The sequence below is a fragment of the Sceloporus occidentalis genome, unplaced genomic scaffold (assembly GCF_023333645.1).
Source record: "Sceloporus occidentalis isolate IW3139 unplaced genomic scaffold, rSceOcc1.0.p SCAF_2, whole genome shotgun sequence".
NCBI lineage: Eukaryota > Metazoa > Chordata > Lepidosauria > Squamata > Phrynosomatidae > Sceloporus > Sceloporus occidentalis.
Genome location: NW_028316982.1, coordinates 263,775,827 through 263,799,130, shown reverse-complemented (window position 1 = coordinate 263,799,130; position 23,304 = coordinate 263,775,827). Strand labels below are relative to the sequence as shown.

The following is a 23,304-nucleotide window of genomic DNA, read 5'->3' as shown; positions in this document are numbered from 1 at the left end:
AACAGGACCCGGAACAATGGATGCAAGCTACAGGAAAAGAGATTCCACCTTAACATTAGGAAGAACTTCCTGACAGTAAGGGCTGTTCGACAGTTGAACAAACTCCCCCGGAGTGTAGTGGAGTCTCCTTCCTTGGAGGTCTTTAAGCAGAGGCTAGATGGCCATGTGTTGGGGATGCTTTGATTTGGATTTCCTGCATGGCAGGGGGTTGGACTGGTGTAGTGAGGGGAGTCAGGAGACTGGGAGAGTTGGAGGGGTGGAAGGAGACCAGGTGGACAGGGAGGAAGTAATTAGCCAAGGGGCGGAGCGAGCAGAGGGGAGGAGCCCCGGAGGAGGGATAAGAAGGAAGGGAGAGTGGCGCTCGGGAGGAGGGAGAAGCCGCGGAAGAGGAGGTCGGGGAGCTGCGGACGAGAGAGGGTCAGTGCAGGTCAAGAGGAGCCCTGGGAGAGACGGCGTCCCCGTATCTCTCCGAACCCGCCTTACCTTCCAACGAAAGGGGCCTCACCAGGAGGTGGAACTGAGGGACCCCCGGACCGAAGGCGACTTTACCTACTCGGACGAGGAGGAGTGGGCACAGACGCCGCGCCGAGACCTGGAGGACGAATGGTGGGATCCCAAAGGGGAGAGGTGGGAGTCTGGTCCCCCACCTCAGGACTGCGACAAGGCTGACCGGGAGCCTTTGGAGAAACACTCCGGGGGGAGGCCGAGTCGAGACCTAGAGGACGCCAAGGACGGCGAGCGGGGAAAGTGAGGGTGGACGCCCGCAGACGTGAGAGTTTGAGTCTGTTTGGCCCGTTGGCCTATGTTTGTTGATCACACCGGGGAAAAAGGGAAGAGTGTTTGGTGGAACTATTAAAAGACACTGTTGCAGCAAACCAGGACCTCGAGAGTTTGTTTCACACGTGTGCCTAGAACTTCCTCTTTCTTAAAGCGATATGCAACCAGCTACCCCAGCCCCGCCCACAACTGGATGGCCCTTGTGGTCTCTTCCAACTCTATGATTCTATGATTCTATGAACAGCAAAGGAAATAGTATAACATGGCAGAGATCAAGCTTGGGTAGTTGAAATCCAAACTCATGTAATTACAATATTCCACTCTTGTGCTGAAGACACAGTGGAGAAGACATTGTGTCTTCTTCTTCTTCTTCTTCTTCTTCTTCTTCTTCTTCTTGTTTTTTGTGTGGAGAGATATGTAAAACCAGGGGAGGAGGAACCCAAGAAGCATTCAACTGTCACCTTGGCCTCAGAGGGAGCGATCAGGCAGACCCAGCAACATCGGGGACAGCCTGAAGGAAGAGGCCCCTCCCTCCTCAACTGTCAATTGGCCTCAGAGGGAGCGATCAGGCAGACCCAGCAACATCGGGGACAGCCTGAAGGAAGAGGCCCCTCCTTCCTCAACTGTCACCTTGGCCTCAGAGGGAGTGATCAGGCAGATCCAGCTCAATCAAGGACTGCCTGAAGGAAGAGGCCCCTCCCTCCTTAACTGTCATCTTGGCCTCAGAGGGAGCGATCAGGCAGACCCAGCAACATCAGGGACAGCCTGAAGGAAGAGGCCCCTCCCTCCTCAACTGTCACCTTGGCCTCAGAGGGAGCGATCAGGCAGACCCAGCAACATCAGGGACTGCCTGAAGGATGAGACTTCTCCCCCTTTAACTGTCACCTTGTATTTTGTATTGTATTACAATTTTTACTGTACACTGCTATGATCATTGCGGAATAGAGGTCTATAAATAAAACATATTATTATTATTATTATTATTATTATTATTATTATTATTATTAACTGTGATGGGTGATAAGGCATGAAGGAAAGGAATGGGTGAGATGCATTTAAGTCTGGGGTGAAACAGCGTGGTGACACACTAACAGACAGAAGGAGACAGAGAATGAGCAGGGCTGGTTAGTTACCAGAGAATAACAAAATGGTGGAGAAAAGGAACTTAGCAGAAACCTGTGGAAGAGTAGATATTATGGGCAACCTATACCAGGATAGGTATATAGAAAAAGAGAGGGATGGGAGTGTGAAGAACACTCATAAATGTTTTCCTCCTTGAGAAAAGGAAAAAGGGTATCTAGACACACCAAAACACATTCATTCTAGATAAAAGTGATTAGTGGGTTGTCCTCAAACCCTGCCCTGAGTCTGGTATTGTTCAACATTTTAATAAATGACTTAGTTGATGGAATAGAAGGTATGCGTATCAAATTTGTAAATTCCCCGGAGGACAGGATCAGCATTCAAAATGACTTAGACAGAGTGGATAGCCAGTCCAAAACTAACAAAATAATTTTCAACAGGAAGAAAAGTGAGGTCCTAACTAATAATAACACTGACAATTGTGGTACTCTATTCTATGTTCTAATTGCCATGGCAACTTCTTATGGGCTCCTGGAATACATAGTCTAGAAAGTGGCATTTAGAATTCTCTTCCAGAGACCTCTAGTGCCTGACCAGACTAGAAGCTCCAAGAGTCCAGAGGATGCAGCCATGGCAGTTGAAGTGGAATCATAGTGGTCTAATTGTTCAGTGTCAAAGGGCTACAGAACAACATATTAAGCATAGGCTAAGCCAGAAATTACTTGAAGGTACACATCCTCATCATCATCATCATCAACAACAACAACAACCTCAGTGTAAGAATTCAGCAGAGAATACAGGTGGTAATTTGGCTCTTAGCACTTGCTCGATGGGGAACTGCCCAAAAATTAGTTCCCATGTGCCTGAAAACAAAACCAGAAGCCAATTCCGTTCTCTTTTTGCTAATGTTTTGGCTGATTTTGTGCATTGGGATTTACAGCTATGCTCCACATCTGTAGATCTCCAGGAATGCCATTTTGGTGGTTGACTGTGGGTGGGGGATACATACTTTGGGTGATTTATCTGAGACTGCAGGGTACAAAAAAAGCCCCTGGGGCCACATACAGTTTATAGGCCACAGTTTCTTCACCGATCCCTGTGCAAGATTCAGTATTTCTCTAGGACATAGAGCAGAGAAGGCTAGACAAGTTTATAGAATCATGGAAATCGAAGGGGTTGCAAATGTCATCTAGTCCAATACCTACCATGCAGGAATAAACTTCAGCACTCCTGAAAGATGCCTATCCATGTTTAAAGATATCCAAAGATGGAGAGTCCACTCCCCACCTGCAGTCTATTCCACTGTTGTTCTCACAGTAAAGAAGTCCCTTGAACTTATTTATTTCCTTTTTTTTTTTAACCCACAGTATCCTATACTCAGTAGCAATAAAAGCAAGCTATTCATTAGCAAGAGATCCAAACCAACTCCATTCAATTCACAGCAGGAGCTCCCACACTAGCAATTAATGCAAGCACTGGTGTGGAAGTTGTTTTCCAAATGTCATGCTGCTTCATTTTTCTGGTATTTCACTTTGTTTAAAATGTGAACAAGTTTTTTTTTTAAAAGTAGACTGCTGGGGAAAAGGTTAGGTGTGCGATCTGGAAGAGCAAGCAGAGGTATTGTACCACCCACAGTTGCAGCAAATTTGTTGAGACTCCTTTTCCCCCATGGGTTTCTCTACCATTTCCACTTGAACCAATGAAGCTACTGGTAAGTAGTACAGGTTGCAAGATCCAGGTGCTTGGGTTGGACTGGGAAATTAGGTGGGATAAATATGGCCCATGTGGTCTCTTACCTGTTCCAGAAGCTGTCAAGGATCTCAAAATACTTAAAAGTATGGGACCAACATGTCTAAAACACAGCATATCTAAGAATATCTAAAAATATCTTATATATCTAAGAAAAAAATTATTTATTTAAATAATACTCTAACATATCTAAGTATGTAGAGAGCTCTTGTAGCACCTTTGAGACTAACTGAAAGAAAGAAGTTGGCAGCATGAGCTTTTGTAGACTTAGGTCTACTTCCTCAGATGCAGCTGGACTATGAAAGCTCATGCTGCCAACTTCTTTCTTTCAGTTAGTCTCAGCGGTGCTACAAGATCTCTCTACATACTGATTCTACAGACTAACACAGCTATGTCTTTGAATTCTAACATATCTAAGGCCTGGTAAAAACCGCTACACAAGGGCGGACTAGCGGCAGCCTGTTTGCCTGTGGATGGACGCCACAGCATCCAAACTGCCCGGTGTCCCTCCGCCCTAAAAAGAACCTGGAAAAAAATAGTTCTTTTTAGGATGGCGCATGCACGTCACGAGTACCCCATTGGCATAAGTGATGTGCAGTGACATCTATGCAGTTGCCACACACTCTGGAACCCTAGTATCTGTGGCACCATGCCGCTTTTGGCACATCTGTTCCGGGCCATAGAACAATTTCATTTATTTAAAGCACTGATGCACTGGTACAGCATTGATACACGATGCTTCTTAATAAGGTATCTGCTTCTTCTCATCCACCCTGTGTTCTTAATCTTGATGTGCTGAAGAGTGGTGTACCAGTTTCATGCTGTTATGTGCCAATAAATGGACTTTGACTTATGGCCACTCTATGAATGAGAGACCTTCAAGAAACCTTGCTATTAACAGCCCTGCTTGGGTCTTGCAAGAGCTGTTAATAACCCACTCCTGTAGGGCTGTAATTCATATGGCTGCCATAAGATGAAGTATACTTGAGGCACATAACAACTAGAAAAGGAACAACAAACTGAAACACCACTGTTCATCTTTTCAATGTTAACAACGTAAGTAGTGTCTTGCTAGATCAGAACAAACAACCATCTTCATCAGCATCCTGTTTGAAATAATGAGAAGCCACACACCTCTGGAAAACTTCCAAACATGGAGTCCAGAGGCAAGCAAATAGTTTATTTATCTATTTTACTATGAAAAGTATTTATCACCTCTCAGCCCCTCCCCCCAGATTTTTCCAAAGCAATGCAAAACAGATAAATACAGATCAAAGTATTCTTCGAGTACAGATCAATGCAACTTTGAAACAAGTCTTCAAAACACAGTAGCTATAAAATCTGGCACACCTGTTGAATCCATTTTGCCACCTCCTTGACTATCCAAAATGCTTCTCTCCACAGCCCCTACCTCTGGGTTGCCATATTACCTGGTTAACTAATTTGTATCCCTAAATCTTATCCCATTGCCTATTTCCACAATGAGATGATCCAGGAACAGTTCCAGTCTGCTTGAAGTGCTTCGATGAAATCAGAAAAAACTTGCCACTCCAAGGTTTTGTGCCTGGTCGCTAACCTGGTAATCCCACCAAAGGGTGAACCTGAGATATGTCCAAGAAATGTTTTAAAACTTTTGCTTTGTCATTGAGACAATAACTTGCCCCATAGATTGCATCCAATGCCAAAATGAAACCAATTTGGATAGGAGACAGACTCTAGCAGGGTTTATGAATGAGATCCCTCCAAGAGGCCCTGTAATTAACAGCCCTTGCAAGACCTGGGCAAGGCAGTAAATAAAAGAGTTCTTTGGAGGGTTCTCATTTGCAGGGCAGCCATAAGTCGAAGCAGATTTGACATACGCCATTGATTTTGTAGATCATGAGTGCAGCAACTTTTACAATTATGTTTTGGAAAATAAATATACCAATCCTTTGGGAAGAAAAGAAGCTTTTCACAAGTGAATGATGTGCTTGTTGCATTAGTCTTCACTATAGCGGCTGCAGCTCTTTTGTAAACTATGTACTTTGCTTCCCAAATGGGTTGTACTCAATCCAGAAAGGAAAGATTCCCATTTATTTTTATTTATTTCTCATTTACCTTTATGTCTGGTTTTTCCTTCAGTGAGTTCAAGGCAGTATGCATAGCTTTCTTCTCTTTCCCACCCCATTATTCTCCCAACAACCCTTTAAACCAGATCAGTCTGAGAAAGATCAATTGACTCAAGGTCAATGGAGACTACCACCAGAGATCCCCATATCCCAATCCAACACTCTAACTACTACACTACAACCTGAAGAAGTGTTGTCTGTCAGCAGAGATAGTACTAACCTAGAAAGATCAAGAGTATGACTTGGTGTAAGGCAACTTGCTATATTTTAGGAATATAGGGATGCATTGTAAACAGCCACCTGGTGTTACAATGGAGAGCTCAGATCTTCTCTGAAGTTCTGGAGCAAAAGGTACCCTTTTAGACCATTGTAAGGGTGTTAAAGAATGGGTTCCATGCTGAACAGGCTGGACGTCATCCAGACTGTTCACATCAGAACTAGGGTTTTGGCCATGCATCATCCAGACTCCTCACAGAGAAGATGGGGGGAGGACGTGTTATTTGGTCCATGAACACAGGGTCCCTGTATCACTGTTACAAATTTGTATCCTGGAGTTATGCACTTGTGAGTGTTACTTATTCACAGTCTCTATCTAGGGACTAGAATAGGTATACTGTGAAGATCTCCCAATGTTCATTTACTGGGAAGCAACCACTGTGTTTGAAAAAGGATCTGTTCCTCTGTCACCCCAGAAGCATCGGGCTCCTGCTTTCACCACACCATCAGACAGGAGAAAATCCTGTTTCTGCCTGTCACAACAGGGATCACTCCCAGAAGGGGGTAGAAATGCAGCCAGCTGCTTCTCAAGTGATAGCAGGACAGTCCTCTGTTGATCGTAGAGAGTGCTGCCCAGTAAGTGAGAATGTTGGGGAGGACGAGCTTGAATTCAGTGCACATACAACATACATAAAGATCATACAGGATTTAAACCACTGTTTTCTACTAGCTTGCTGAATTGTAATAGATTGCAATTCCATGGTCGCTATAGAGATTGGAAATAATCTTGTCATCACTATGATTCATAAATTGGGCCCACCTGTCACTGAAACCCATGATAGTCAAAGTACAACAGTCCCTCCCTCTCTTTCCCTCTCCATCTCCACACACACACAGACAAACCAATATGGAGTAGTGAACCAGGACTCTGTCAGTTGTTTAGAGTACCGGCAATAGCAATAGCACTTTACATTTGTATCCCGTCTCATAGTAAACAAAGCACTCTCTAAGCAGTTTACAATGTATTAGTCACACAGCTGAATACTCATTTTACCAGCGTAATAAAGAATGGAAGGCTGAGTCAACTTGGAGTCCTACAGGTTCAAACTCACAACTTTGTGGCTGCAGTCCTGGCATTTAACCACTGGGCCATCAGGGCTAAAGTAGCTTTGCCTTCTTCTGAGAGAGTGCGACTTGTCCAAGGTCACCCAGTGGATTTTCCATGGCTAAGTGGGGATTCAAGCCCTGGTCTCCAGAGTCATAACCCAATGCTCAAAGCACTACACCATACTGGCTAAAATAGGACTCTGGGAGACCAGTGTTCATTCCCTGTTTGGTCATGAAAACCCACTGGGTTGATCTAGGGAAAAGCAAACTCCTTCTGGCCAAATCTTTGCAAGAAAACCCTGTGACAGGTTTACCTTAGGGTCAACATAAATCAGAAATGACTCAAAGGCACAGAAATCTGCAATCTATGTGTCATGGACTCATTAAGGAAGCTTAGATATGATAGTTTCTTTGAACTTCAATCCTCTGATCTGCTAAAAGGGAGAAGATCATTTTGATGTATTGTACATCTTAAAATAACAATGCACATCAAAGAATATGGACACAGATACTGCTGCATCCGAGTGGGCAACTGTGGAATGATGGCAGGTTGCATTAACCTGCGTGGAGACCGTGAAGGGCTGTACCCCTTACTACACCTTCCCCTATAAAAAAAAGTCCCCAAATGCACTCTATGGGTCATGCGGGGCATTTTTACCATGTTCTGTGGGCTTTCAGGATCATTTTAAGGTCCAGGCTAGGATTTTTTTTTTTTTTTTTTTTTTTTTTGCAAAAGAAGTGTACAGAAGTCATTTCCCATTCAGGTGGCAACCACATGACTGCCACTGGCAATAGTGGCACCAATGTTAGTGTGATTGTGAGACCAGTCTGGGTTTTAGTGTGAACCTAAAAGGGGCTATCCAAAATACTGGCCTAATTTGGAGAACCTTGGATCAGCGCTTTAATGTTCAGAACTGATTCACCACTCCACTAACACCGACTAACACCAGAGCCACCACTGACTATTGCCACTGCGTATCTAATTAAATATTTATATATTTATTTCTTGCGGAAATATCTATTGTAAAGAGTGTCCTTTATGGAAATTTGAAATAAAGACCAAATGCAAAGTGAGAGCACAATGGTCCTTCAATATTGTATTTGGATGCAGGATGCTTAAGGAACATGTTCGGTTCAAACAATATCATTTAATCCAATGTCAGAAACTGCAACCACATTGCAGAAATAGGCCGGTTAGACACCACTTTAGCTGCCATGGCTCCATGCTATGGAATCCTGGTATTTGTAGTTTGTCGTGGCACAAGACAGAAAAGGCTAAATTTCTCGCAAAACTACAATTCCCTGAATCCCATAGCACTGAGCCTTGGCAGTTAAAGTGGTGTCAAACTGTGTTATTTGTGCAGTCTGGATGCAGCCTGACACTCTCAAATAAATAATGTTTCTCTCATGAGCTACTACATTTCCTCCTGTCGCATGGTTATAGTAAATCCTGCTACTGTGCAAAGAGACTGGACCAAATCACTTTCGGGTTTCTTCCCAAATGGTCATTTTGTGGTTATATGGAGCTTTAGATTAAATACAGGAACATTGATTGTTTCTTAAAGAGCTAGTAAGATCACTGGCACATTGTACCTGAGACTGAGGGTGTTGGATACTAACCAGAGAAGACAGAATCGAACTTTCTGCTCAGCCTCACCACCAACAATGGGTCACCATTTCTCAGTCAGACCTGCCTGACAAACCTGTCAGGTGAAAATGAAATGGCTCCTTGAAAGAAAGGCACAATCAGCACATTAACATTTTACTCACATCCTTTTTCCCCCCAGCAGTACAGAGCCTTCCAGACAATTCCATACCTTCCTACATTTCACAGATGCCCCCTAGCCCTGCTCTATAAATCTTTGGAGGAATGCCTGTAGATGGGAGCTATCAAAAAGAAACATGTTTTTTATGAAGGAAAAGGAAAATCTAACTGGTTCAGGACAATGTGTCAGTCATTTCAGCCAACAAGAAAGCCTTCAGGAGAACATGGCATCACTATCCCTCTCCTATCTTGCTTCCCAGCAATAAGAACTACATAATACTTCCTTTGAGCATAGAAGATGTGTGTACTCAAGACTAACAGAATTTGACAGATCTGTCTTTCATAGATTAGTTTCATCCTTGAAAAGAAATATTTGCATTGTCCATCTGGCTTGTACGCTTATTTGCTGAATCATTTACAGAATTTATAAATCATGCTGTATCAAAGATTATTATAGAACCATATTATAGACTACAGATTACATAGATTACAGATGATACCTCTGCCTATTATTATTTTTAAAAAGTTGCCTATAAATTTCCCAGCCATTCCCTGGCTGCTTGTTGCTTTCAACCATCCTTCTTGATGACTAGCAGTACTCTTCACTCTTCATGTTATCTGACCTTGGACTGGTTATAATTTACAGTTTTCTTTCACTTCTTGCTATCTTTATTTGGACTACTGACTTGTTGAATGACCCTCTTGGCCCATTGATGACCACCCTCTAGCTTCTCACCGAATCACAGACTCATAGAGTTGGAAGAGACCGCTAGGGCCATCCAGTCCAACCCCCTGCCATGCAGGAACCCCCCATCAAAGCATCCCTGACAGATGGCCATCCAGCCTCTGTTTAAAGGGCTCTAAGGAAGGAGACTCCACTACACTCCAAGGGAGTGTGTTCCACTGTCGGACACCCCTTACTGTCAGGAAGTTCCTCCTAATGTTGAGGTGGAATCTCTTCCTGGAGCTTGCATCCATTGCTCCGGGTCCTAGTCTCTGGAGTAGCAGAAAACAAGCTTGCTCCCTCCTCAATATGACATCCCTTCAAGTATTTAAACAGGGCTATCATATCACCTCTTAACCTTCTCTTCTCCAGACTAAACATCCTCAGCTCCCTAAGTTATTCCTCATAGGACATGGTTTCTAGACCCTTCACCATTTTGGTCACCTTCCTTTGGACACGCTGCAGTTTCTCAACATCCTTTTTAAATTGGGGTGTCTAGAACTGGTCACAATATTCCAGGTGGGGCCTGACCAGAGCAGAATAGAGTGGCACTATTACTTCTCTTGATCTTAGACACTATACTTTTATTGATGCAGCCTAAAATCGCATTGGCCTTGTTAGCTGCCTCATTGCGCTGTTGACTCATGTTCAATTTGTGGTCTACTTGGACTCTCAGATCCCTTTCACATGTAGTCTCATTCAGCCAGGTGTCCCCCATCCTATATTTGTTCATTTCATTTTTTCACCCTAAGTGCAGTACATTGCATTTCTCCATGTTGAAATTCATTTAGTTAGCTTTGGCCCAGCTAACAAAATTAATTTCAGCACGGAGAAATGCAAGGTACTGCACTTTGTCCCTTTGTCCTGCTGGCTACAGTGACCTGGATTGAATTAACTGCTCAACAGCTCTTGGACTCTAACTACCTGATTCCTGGGACACTTGCTGACTGAAGCATAGGACACTATAAACTCCCAGAAACCCCTAGCCAGCACAGCCATGGGCTATGATGTGAGAGGGCTCCTGGGAGTTGTAGTCCAAAATAATATTTTCTGGGACTTAACTATGATATGGAGTGGGCAAGATGGCTTTCTCTTTCTGTGGTTGGAAAAGAATGATGCATTAGTAAGACTTTGAGCCCTTTCAGCCTATCCAGTATTAGCGCTATGATGCCACTGTAATTTCCATGGCAACATCCTATGGACACCTGTAATTTGCATTTTAGCGAAGGGTATTTAGAATTCACCAAACTACAGACTCCAGAATTCCATACAGGTAGCTATGGCAGATAGAGGGGAATCATAGTGCTACTGTTGTAGAGTATGAAAGGGCACATCACATTCACCACTGTCAGCATAATGCCCCCATCTCGCTTCTCTGAGTAAATATAATAATTTCTTGCAGGTTTTCTTTGTACAATTTTGTCTCTTCAACCATTCCTTATCTTCAATATTCCAAACCATCATTTTATTTCTGATGTGTCACCATCCTCCTTCAAAATCCATCTAGCCAACCCACAAACAACCACAGTTCTACAGTAAATGAGCTATGTAACCAGTCCTGAATAAAGCACAATGAGGATTCCCAAGGCTGTGATAAGACACTTTTCTTAGCACATCTTAACCACACTACAACCTTCTATATCATAGCACACAATGATGTTCTGTTTTATCCTCCATTCTCCAAAGAACTAGATAAGATCTAGAAGTATAAAGTTGTATCAGTGAATACTAGTTAGGATTGTCAATGACATAGTATTTCCAGTTGCTATGTATGGTTGTGAAAGCTGAGCAGTGAAGAAAGCTGAAAGAAAGAAAATCAAGTCATTTGAAATGTGGAGCTGAAGGAGAGTTCTATAGATAAAAAAGAAAATAAATGGGCATTGGAACAGATCAAGCCACAACATTCCCTAGAAACCAAGATGCCTAAACTATCATACTTTGGACTTATCATAAGAAGACATGACTCACTATAAAAGACAAAAATGCTTGGTAGAGTAGAAGGCAGGAGAAAAAGAACAAGACTGCATTACAAGTGAATAGACTCGACCAAAGAAGCCACAGCCCTGAATCTGCAAGACCTGAGCAGAGCATTTGATGACAGGGTGACTTGGAGATCTCACATTCACAGGGTCACCTTAAGTCAAAGTCAGCTTGACAACAGTGACCAATAACAACAAATAGATCCAATAAACTCTCTTGGTTGTGGCAATTTAGTTCATTTCTTTCTACTTATTATAAGTGTATTTTGGCCCTCTTTTCTGTGTATTAGATGTTATCCTCCTTGATTTTCTGTCCCTTACTATAGCCTGTTATCTCCAGTTATCAAGATCATGTTGGGCCTCTCTCCTCTTAATGCATCCCAGAGTGCTTTCTAGTTTCACGTTATCCACAATGAAATGAGTACATTGTGTGGCCTTTCATTCAAGTTGTTTCTCAAGATAATCAAGTGGGAAATCATCAAGTCATGACCCCTGCAGAACCTTGCTTCAGACCAGTTTTATACCAATTCTTTCAGGAAGGAGGTTCATTCATTTGGGCTCCTCATGAGGTTTCACAGTAATGCATTATGTTTTCCTTGTATCTCATTAGACTATCTGTCCATCCACCATACAGTAGTCTGCTTTTCTGTTAACTGCCTTCACGTTGACTTTCACTTAAAGCGACCCTATGAATGAAAGATCTCCAAGTCACTCTGAAATCAACAACTTTGTTCAAACTCAAGGCTGTGGCTTCATCATCTTCATCATCATCATCATATTATATAGCGCCAACCATATACATGGAACTGTACATGGTCTTTCCACCTGTAGTGTGGTCTTCATCCTTTCCTACTGCCTTCTACTTTGCCAAGCATTATTGTCTTTTCTAGTGAGTCATGTCTTCTCATAATATGTTAAATCATATCTTCTCATGATATTCTTTCATGACCACATTCTGATGTTCCTTGGCCACACACATCCCAGTTTTCAACTAGAAGGGCCCACCTTTATCTTCCATTAGTGGAAACAATATGTTGTAGAAAGACATGGGAGACAATCTTCCCAGCAGTAACACCCCGGTTTCAGAAACCTTTCCCCTTAGAGGCTCCAGCCCAAAATAACAACTTTTTCTTAAAGCCTTTGGAGCCTAAGCTCCATGATTTTCAACTGTTTTAACCTGTTACATTGTTTAATTTAAACAATTAAAGCCCCATTTTAACCTGTTAAATCGTTTAATGTGCTTTCAGACTGTGTTTTCATTTTTTATTGTTTTGAATTTTATTTTTTTTAAAAATGGCTTACATTTATTCCACTTCTATGCTATCTGGAAATCCTATGATATGGGGCAGGATAAAATATTTTAATAATAATAATAATAATAATAATAATAATGATGAAGTTGGGGGAGATGCTGTTTTAGCTTGCTTGCAGTTTTTCCTCTTTACTAAATGAATTTGAACAAAAAAGGGGGGGCTTCAAAGCTGAGGTTATACTGTGGAAAAAGTAGTGTTTTCAAACAAGTGGACAACAAAGAAGGTTATGGCATCTTAAAAGGCCAGCAGATTTGTTGTTGTGTCTCAAAAATGTATGGCACTATAAATCTGAAAGTCTTAACAATGACAGAAGTCTCTCTGTTGTTTGTATCTTTGCATAAATTCTCTTGGCTGCCTCCCTGTCTCAACAAATGTGTCCCGAATTTTGAAACGTTTAATATTTCTTCAAGATACTTTCCTGCCATGAGAAAAACAGCATAGAAATCAATGACATCTTTTTAAAAATCCCAGGTATGTGTTGTCAAAGGGGGCTTGTCTCTTAGAGATGCATTTTCAAAACTGCTTTTTAATGCTTTCAGCTCACAGGGAAAAATGACACTTTCACTTTATTTGCTCACTCAAATTCTATGAACCTGAACAAGAGTATCAAGGCCTGTTACAGACAGCCAAAATAAACTGCTTCAAGTCACAGTGGAGGTATGGTGTTTCAATGATGCACGCGTCCTAAGAGTCCAGAAGTCGCACCAAAGCCACGCTCCAGTCCTTAGGGCTGGAGCATGGCTTTGGTGCAACTTCTGGACTCTTAGGACGCATGCATCATTGAAACACCATACCTCCACTGTGACTTGAAGCAGCTTTATTTTGGCTGTCTGTAACAGGCCAAACCCTCCAACATTTCACAGTTGTGGCCAAGCAACATCAGAGTGTGGTCAAGAAAGCAAAGGTTATTAATGAGGAAGATCACTCAAACCAGGAGAGGCTGCAGCAGTTTGGTTTTGCCTGAGCCTACTGAGAATGGCAGGATTCCACTCCTCTCTCCCTTGCTGAGTTAATTGAGTGCAAATTACTTTCACAGTCTGAACTCAGTTTGCAGCAATTTCAGTGAACTGAGGAGAAAGGGGGATAGAGAAGGAGAGAAAAGAAACATTGTTAATGCAGCTGAAAAGTGGGATAGCAAAGGATTCATCAGGACTGTTCCTGCCATACTGGGGCAGTTGGGGGAAAAGGTATATGGCACATATCAAGAGAATAGGATGTGGCCAGCAATGCAGTTGCAAATTTTGAAGTGCTGGAGCTTATCATGACATTTTCCAAACTGTGCCCACCAGGGGGGACAAAATATTCAAGGAACCGTGCTGATCTGTATTAATTATGCAACCTGACAGATGTTGATGAACTGCAGACCTAGCCAACATAGCCCATGCTGAGATATTGTTCAAAGTTTGCAAAATCTAGAAGACTGCACAATTCCAACACCCCGATCAACATAAAGTATCCAGATGATATCTCAAGTATCGCTCTTCATTGGAAACAGATCTTTTGTAAAGCTACTGTGTCTTAATTGTCTGCACAAAACTAAGCCAGTGCAAATACTGTATTTTCTGGCATATAAGACTACTTTTTAACCCAGGAAAATCTTCTCAAAACCTGGGGGTCGTCTTATATGCCGGGTGTCATCTTATAGGGCAGGTGCTGAAACTTCCGAGCTGGACTGGAGAATCTGCAGTCGCCACATGTGTAACTGAAGGGCAGAACAAGGTGCAGGCATCCGGGATGGCCAGGTTATAGAAAAAAGAGCTGTGTTTGCACTACCGCTCTGATAGTCTTGGAGACAAGGGAGGGCTGGGCAGGCAGGGAGAGCTGACCAATCCAAGCAGGCTTTGTATATAATAAGTTTTCCTGCTAAGTATCTGCATGTCATAAGCATTTGAATTAAAATTACCATATTGAAATCAAATCTGATGTTTTTTAAATTTTTATTTGGTGTGCTTTGGAAGAGGGGTAGTCTTATATAGTGAGTATATCCCAAATTCTATATTTTAAATGGAAATGTTGAGGGTCGTCTTATACGCCCAGTCATTTTATACGCCGGAAAATATGGTATTTCATTTTGCAAGAAAGATAATTCAAAAGGATCAAATTGTTGCTGGGAAAATCAGTAATCCAGCTATCATGGGGATTGTAGCTACACTCAGAGGCATGCATTATGACTAGGAATACTGGACTGGATCCCAATTGGGAATGACCCCTGCACAACCAGCCATTCCCCAAACAATGAAGATGCTGGATTTGTTCCCCCACCTTCTTTTATCTGCTTTTTTTTCCATTGCTTTCTTTCCACAGTACACACACACACACACACACACACACCATCATGTCACTGGCATTTTCAAAAGAAGCATTTATGTTGGATGAAAGAAAAGGCATGTAGTAAATGGAACCAGGTTTGCAAAAGCAGCCTCCACAAAGAAAATGCTTCACACAATATTTGCATGTGGGAGTGGTGGGGAGAGAATATTACTGGCTGTTTGCCAAGGGTGTGCATCATTATACTCAAAGCATCTGTCCGCTTCAGAGTGCTGGAAGCTGGGAACAAAATGAAAGATACATTATCTGTGCCTGTTGCTGTGGGGAGGACAAGAGCTTTATAATATTCTGAATGGAAGGGGATATGAACGGCTTTCTCTTTGTCACTTTCCCTCTCCCTCCCCCAGCACACATACACATGCACACACACACACATACATACACATTGGGCCATCCAATGAAGTCAATAGGCATAGATCAAACATCAGGAAATGTTAGTTTATGAAATGCATAATATATGTGATGACTCCAAGTGACTTCACTTGGAATACTGTGTCCAGTTCTGGGTACCATTGTTCATGAAGGATATTGACAAGATTGCACATGTCCAGAGAAGAGCAACCAGGAGGATTATCAAAGCTCTGGAAACCTAGCCTTCACAGAATGACTGAGGGATTTGGGTAGGTTTAGCTTGGAGATGAGAAGACTCAGAGTTGACTGAGAATTGCACCTAACTGCAATTGCTGCAAACTGAGTTCAACTCTGCATGAAGGGATTTCACATAAAAGACTGGGAATCTTGTTTACTGCTGCTCCTGAGCACCAAGGATTCCAATTACAAGATAAGACATTCTACTTAAACATTAGAAAGAATATCCTGATGGCAAGAGCTGTTCACAATGGAATAAATTGCCTTGGAGGGCAATGGTCTTGCCTTCATTGGCAATCCTTAAAGAGAGTTTGGATAGCCATCTTTCAGGGTTCCTTTAGCTGAGGATTCCCACATGGCAAGGAGTTGGACTAGGAAGCCTTTAAAACTCCTTCCTACTCTATTATTTCATTATTATTCATGACTGGCTGATGCCTTGACAGCTAAAGCTTGGGTGGTGGTGGTATTTGACTCTTCATTGATGGTGTATATTATTTATTATCTATTAGTCACATTTACACCCTGATTGTCTTCCAAGTGAGCTCAAGTCAGTATATGTGTTTGTCCTTTGCTGTAGTTGTTGGTGTTGTTTGCCTTCATGTCATTTCCAATTTATGACAACCTTAAGGGTTGTTTTTTTTTTTTTTTGGCATGATTTGTTCAGAGGAGGTTTGTCATTGCCTTCCCCTAAGACTGAGAGTATTTGGCTCACCAAGGACACCTATTGGGTTTCATAGCTGAGCTGGGAATTGAACCCTGACCTTCAGAACCTTAGCCCACATTTAAACCACTACTGGCTTGTGTTAAACCTATCCACACTTAATCCTCAGAACAACCCTGCAAGGTAGAACAGACCTGAGATAGAATGGCTGATTCAGAGCCAGTTGGTGAATACTATGTCTGAGTGATATTGATGTCTCTCAAGTTCCAGTCCAAAGTTCTAACCACTACATCACACTGTGCACCAATTGTGTGATGAAAACACCAGTGTGATGTAGTGGTTAGAACTTTGGGCTGGAACTTGAGAGACATCAATATCACTCAGACATAGGTCACACCAATGAACGCTCTGTCTTCTTCATATTTAAATTGAGGGCTTTCTAGAGCCATTCAAGCAGTGGCTGTTGGAGGAGAACAGTCAACAAGATGCCCCCTTTGTAGGGATGGACAAAGATTTCAGTTCAGTTAATTTACCTGTTCAGGAATTAACCAACATATACACACACGTTTCTTCACATTTGTGCCAGAAGGAACTTCAGATTAGAAAGAAAGATTGAATGTGGGAGAGACTGAAGCTGACACCTTCATCCATCATCAAAATCTAAGTTTGAATCCCTAGGCATTTAGCCAGGTTAGCATTGAATTGGTTGTTGTTGCTGTATGCCTTCAAGTCATTTCTGACTTATGGTGACTCAAAGGTGAACCTATCATGGGTTTTCTTGGCAAGATTTGTTCAGAGAGAGTTTGCCTTTGCCTCCTGCCGAGAAAGTGTGACTTGCCCAAGGTCACCCAGTGGGTTTCCATGTCTGAGCAGGGATTCAAACCCTGGTCTCCAGAGTCACCACCCAATGCTCAAACCTCTACTCCACGCAGGCTTTAAAGATTGCCACCTGTATGTGTCTGAAAGGCTCCTCAGCTTTATCACGAATATGTCAGGCATATATGATTCTCTCAATGTGGCAGGGGATAGTCTCATCTATGAAACTGGCCGAAGTAAAGGAAGGAGAGTTTCATTTCTGATTGTTTGAAAGAATTTATCGAAGTTCACAAACTGTACCATATTCAGAACTTTTATTCTGTTAGATTTTCAGACTCCTGCCCATTTGGTCTGATTCAGCAAGGTGATTTTTATGTGAAACATATATTGGAAACTCACCATAGTGGAATTGGCTCCTGGGACAGTCTGGTGTCATAAGCATGCCAGAGGCAGTACAATCATAATACTTTATATAATTGTATACATATACATAATTTTATCACACTGTTGTTGGTGCAGATGGTTCTAAGGAACACAGAAACAATGAACTAAAGAATCTTTTCACAATTGTGAGCTCTGCACCAGCAGAAACTCTGATACGACTGTGACAGATAGCCGTTCTCTCCACAGATCTCATAAATCATCTTATGTGGCTGCTCCCTAGACTGACCATTCATGTTGGCAACTGAATCTCAGGTGAAAGGACAATTGTGTAGAGGGGTTGGTTCTCCAATTACCCTCAACAAAAAGATAGCAAAGAATGAGGTAGCATCAAATGTATGAATTTTCCTGCAGCAACCAAGGCAGCAGAAGCCAGTGAGTGAAGTCAACACATCCCAGCCACCCAGGTGCCCCTTAGTAGTGTACACCCTCCTCTCCTGCTCCCTGATCAAATCCTTTGAGTTCTTCAAAATCTTACCTGGCCCAGGGTGCATCTCCATTGTAGAAATAGTGTGGTTTGACACCATTTTAAATGCTGTAGCTCTATCCTACGGAATCCTGGGATGCTTAGTTTTACAAGGTTTTTAGCCTTCTCTGACAAAGTGTGTTGGTGCCTCACAAAACTACACATCCCAGGATTCTGTAGGATTGAGCCATAGCAGTTAAAATGGTGTGAAACTGCCTTCCCCCCCCCCTCCAGTGTAGATGCACCCTCAGTCAGAAAATGAATGTTGTCATTTAGCAGATCCAAGATTCAGCTGAGCTAAAAAGCAAATGTTTCAAACCCCTGACTGTCCCACTCAGAAAATGAATACTGTCATTTAGCAGATCCAATGCTAAGGTGGACTATAGAGCAAATACTTCTGCTTATTTATGTGAAAGATGTATATCTGATCCTATATCATAGGATCTCAGGGTGGCAAAGTATGAACTGTTTAAATCAGTTCTAGATTTTATACCAGCACAGCCAATAAAAATAAACAGTTATCTTGTCCAGACTGAAAATGAGAATAGTTCTTTTTTCCCTGTTACTATTCACAGCAGTAAATCCAAAATCCCTAAGCACCAATTTTTAAAAGATAGCTACAAAGCATGTCTCCCTCCATTTATTAAGACTAATGGCTAAAAAAATGGTCTCATTTACTGTTAAATGGTGACATAACCCCACAAAACTAAAGCCATTCAATCATTTCCAAGGAAAACAAGAATCATGTAAAAGAACGCTGAATGAGAGATCTGTTAAGCAATGAGATCAGAAGATAGGTAATCTTGCTTGGTGGTTATTTTAGGCACTTCTAGTACTCCAGATTTCAAAAACCCCAACTGCAGTACAACATTGCAACAAGTATCAGGATACGCAAGTATTAAACACCAACACATGGCTTGTTGTGTATTATCACATATGCACCTGGGGCATCAAGTGTGAGAGTGTGCATGCTCTGAAAATCAAGCAGTTTCTTCTTTGAGAAAGACAGGATAGATTTTGCAACTGTTCACACAGGACTGCAACAAGTTTACCAGAATACTGTTCCCCTCCAAGTGTACATAATACAGAAACAAATGCTTTATGCACATTGGTCAATTTTGCCAGTGGAGGAGGAAAGGATGCTTGAAAAGACTTCAAAAAGAAATCACCTGCTGGGAATGTAAAGCAGAACAGTCAGACAAGAGAGAGGGGGAGGAGAAGAAAAGATCCAGAGTTACTCACACACACACACACACACACACACACACACTGCCCCCATTACACTGGACCAGGTCATATTTTCATACCAGCACAAGCCAACACAACACATCACACTGAGAAGCATCCCAGAAGCAAAGATTCTTCCCCTCCCTCTCCCTACAACTAAACAGCATACCTTCTCTGCCTTGGCTTTCCTGGCATTATGGACAAACCTGCGTCCCAGCTTCTTGGCATACCAGATGGAAGCAAACATCCTAGGCAGAGCTCTGGATTTTCGACTTGGGAACGCACAGCAATAAACTTCCACCAGATTGCTCCCAGGGACAAACAGCACAAGTCCTTTCCCCCCACTTCTTCACCACTGCTTTTTCTTGGGGGTTTTAAGTTCTAGTTGTTGGAGCCTGGATAGAGGAAGCCAGTGGGATGGAGAAGAACTGGGATGACCAGCCAGCAGGTATGGATTTAAATACTGCCTGCAGGAGGTCTTGGGTGAAGCATCTTTGCATCCAGCTCACATCCAGTCTGCTTAGTGCCTGTCTGCAGTTCTTTAGCAGTGACACCACAAACTACATGTGTGTGTGTGTGTCAGTGTGAAAGGAGCTGCAGTAAACTAGTGGAGCTGAGAGCTCACCTCCTGCTTCTCGCCTGCTGAAATTTAACTCCTTGCTTGTGTTTCTGAGGGCGCAGCTAAGGGATAGATCTACCTAATGACAGCTTGGAGGGGAGGGGAGGGCAGAGATGTGGGATTACAATGGAAACAAAATCTGGAATGAATTTTTCTGTTTGAAAAGAATCTTACAGTTTGTCCCATTCCCAAAAACTCCAGGAAGCTGCCTAAAAACACAAAATCTTACCATGCCACCATTCATTCATTCATTCATTAATCCTTTCATTCATGTCCATCTTTGTCTCCCCTGCCCTCCAAACACTGGGACACAAGGAGGCTTTAAAATAAATGCAGTTAAAAGCCATTGCAAAAAACTTAAATAACAATGTATAAAATACAGTGAAAAATGGCATAGAATAAAAAAAAAAACCTGGGGGAGAAAATCCACTAAAAGGCACAAGATGAAAATCTATAAAGCAGGATGCTAGTTAAAGCCATTGCAGTGAATTGCTAATAGGCTGTCAGAACAGGGACATTGTCACTCGCTGATAGAAGGACAACAAAGAGGGAGATTGCTAGTCTCCCTAAGGTGGGAATTCAAACGACTGCTAGCAACTACCAAGAAGGCCCTGTTCTGGGTACTCACCAAACCTGCCTGGGAAGACAGTTGACAGAATACATCTCAAACCATGGTCAGTTTGAAAGTTTTCATTTCTGCCACGTCTATTCAAATTGGCAGACCTTGGTTGTCATTTTATAAAAAAGGGGGCAGTGTTTTGCAATTGCATCATCAGTGGCCAGAAGTGCATTTTGCACAACTAAAACTAGTGTGCCAGCTGCACCCATTCCATGAGACATCAGATCTGGCTACAGTGACATTTGCCTTGATCACATCTTGTTTGGACTATTGTTACACACACTCTTCCTTGGGCTGCCTTTGGAAACTGTTGGGAAATTCAGCAGGTCCAAAATGGTCTGGTCAGTTATCGGGTCCATGTAATTCCCATGTTAAAACAGTTCTGTTGCCTACCAGTTTGTTTCAAGGCACAATTCAAAGTGCTGGTCACAACATCTGAAGTCCTATATGGTTTAGGTACAGAATATCTGAAAGACTGTATCTCCCCATGCAGAGAGACCTTGTAGCACCTTTGAGACTAACTGAAAGAAAGAAGTTGGTAGCATTGTAGGTTCATAGACTTCAGTTTACTTCTAGTTCCACTCAGCCAAAAGCATCTGAGGAAGTAGACTGATGTCTACGAAAGGTCATGCTGCCAACTTCTTTCTTTCTTTTAGTCTCAAAGATGCTACAAGATCTCGCCACATACTGATTCTACAGACTAACACAGCTATGGCGTGATACACATTGTGCTAAAGCGCCGTGCTGGTGCCATACTAGGGTTAAGGGGCCACGCGGCAACCACATGGCCCCTAACCCTAGTACGGCATGGCGGTGTAACAATGGCATTGCACCCTTGTATATGGGCGCCACCATTGTGATGTGACAGACGCATAGCGTCTGCATGTTGTGCCACATCTGTGACATCATGAGTGCGCCATTGGCACACTCACGACATCCGCCCTGCAGGGCAAAAAGAACCTGCTTTTCATGGGTTCTTTTTCCTCCACAGGGTAGCTGTGCAGTTTGGGGGCTGTGGCTCCCCTGCAGAGGAAAAACAGGTGCCAGCAGGCCTCCCTTTTTGGGAAGTCTGTACTGTGCCCATATCTTTGAGCTCTGTATCTCCCCATATGAACCTGCAAGAGTTCTAAAATCTACAAGGGAAGGCTTTTTCTCTTTCCCGCTGCCATCACAGGCTCCCTTGGTGAGGACTTTAGAGAGTGCCTTCTCAGTGACTGCTTCCACCTTTGGAAATCCCTTCCACAAGAAGCTAGGAAGGTGCCCTCCCTGCTTTCCTTTTGCCAGCCAGCAAAGATCTTTAACTAGACTTTTAATGGTAAGCAGTAGAGCTTCTGACTAGGATATCTTTTTTAGTTATTGTTTTAACTATTGTATGTTTTAAAATGATTTTATATATTTCATGTGTAGATTTTTAAAAATTTTAATGACAAAATATTCATTTTTTTAAAAAAAAACCCTTTTCTTGGCAGCTGCCATGTGTCCTGCTCTAGAAAAAAAGGTAGTGCACAAAACAAACAAACAAACAAACAAAAATTTCAGCAGTTAGAACTGTATGGCAAATATTGTCTCGTCAATTGCAATTTGACCCATACACTCATGGCAAATTGACTTTATGGGGGATTCAGATTTGAAAATGGGTAAGGAAACATTTTTTATGGAAATCATGGGCCAACAATGGGATTGCTACTTTAAATCAAGTTCTTGGTGCTGATTATGAATTTTTGCCTTTTTCAATTTTACAAGAGTAGATTAAACTACTTTTAGCAGATAAATGGCTATATTCACAACTAAAACAATTCAGATTTGGCCCTGAGGCTTTAAGTGCATCTAAGGTTCCCTTAATGTCTCTTAATATTAGAGACATTAATTGTGACCAGCCAAGTATCTGACCCAACTATCTATCTATCTATCTATCTATCTATCTATCTATCTATCTATATAAATGTATGTTATCTATAAATAAATATGATATGCAAGGTTTACAGCAAGAATGGATTAGAGAACTGGAATATCCAATTCTGCTTAATCAATGACCACTGGGTTTTACATCTATAACTAATATGGCTATAGATCTTCAACTAAATCTTATACAGCAGAAATTGTTCTTTCAGGTATATTGATCACCACAGTGTCTATTCAGGAAAGGGTTTTCTAAATCAGCAAATTGTTGGAGCTGTAATACTGCTAATGCTTCCTCAACATGTATGTTTTGGAGATGTTCCATAGTAGCTACATTTTGGGAAGAAGTAATCACACAAGTAAATCTGGTTTTGGAAAGTTCCTTGATATTCAAGGTCATGTGTATTATTTTGAATTATTCACCTGGCTCTTAGAAATTAACAAATGGCCAACAGAAGTGGGGGTTTTGCACACTTTTGACTGCTAAAATATTGATATTTTGTTACTGGAAATATATTTTTCTACATGTGATCCAACGGATAGAAGATCCAACAATACTTGCAACATTTGAAAGAATAAACTTTACCAATGGACTTATATTTGGACTTTTGGTCAGCTTTATAAAAACTTACAACTAAATTGGTTATTTTCCCCCCTTTCACATTTTTATTTTTCTGCTTTTGTTATACAGGAGCATTATTTTATATAACTGAGATCCTTACTGAATATAAATTAAAAATATTTTTTTAAAAATTAGTTCAACAGTTAAAAGAAATATAGCAAACAATTTGCAATATACATAATTAAAAATATGATTGA

The 23,304-nt window shown here is 41.9% G+C and overlaps 1 protein-coding gene across 16 annotated transcripts in view; it reads right to left on the bottom strand.

The window, feature by feature from the left end:
• DLG2 (discs large MAGUK scaffold protein 2) overlaps positions 1-23,304 on the bottom strand; it is a 1,248,672-nt gene that overhangs the window by 515,660 nt on the left and 709,708 nt on the right. Inside the window, exon 1 of one of the 16 annotated variants that reach the window (XM_089512915.1) lies at positions 19,518-19,863. The exons of 14 other annotated variants lie outside the window; for them this stretch is intronic. In XM_089512915.1, the coding sequence (XP_089369041.1) occupies positions 19,518-19,595 (78 nt within the window). In that variant the 5' untranslated portion in view covers positions 19,596-19,863. Of the gene's footprint in view, positions 1-19,517; positions 19,864-23,304 lie in introns of those variants that run through there. One more of the 16 variants, XM_089512916.1, reaches the window with a different exon arrangement.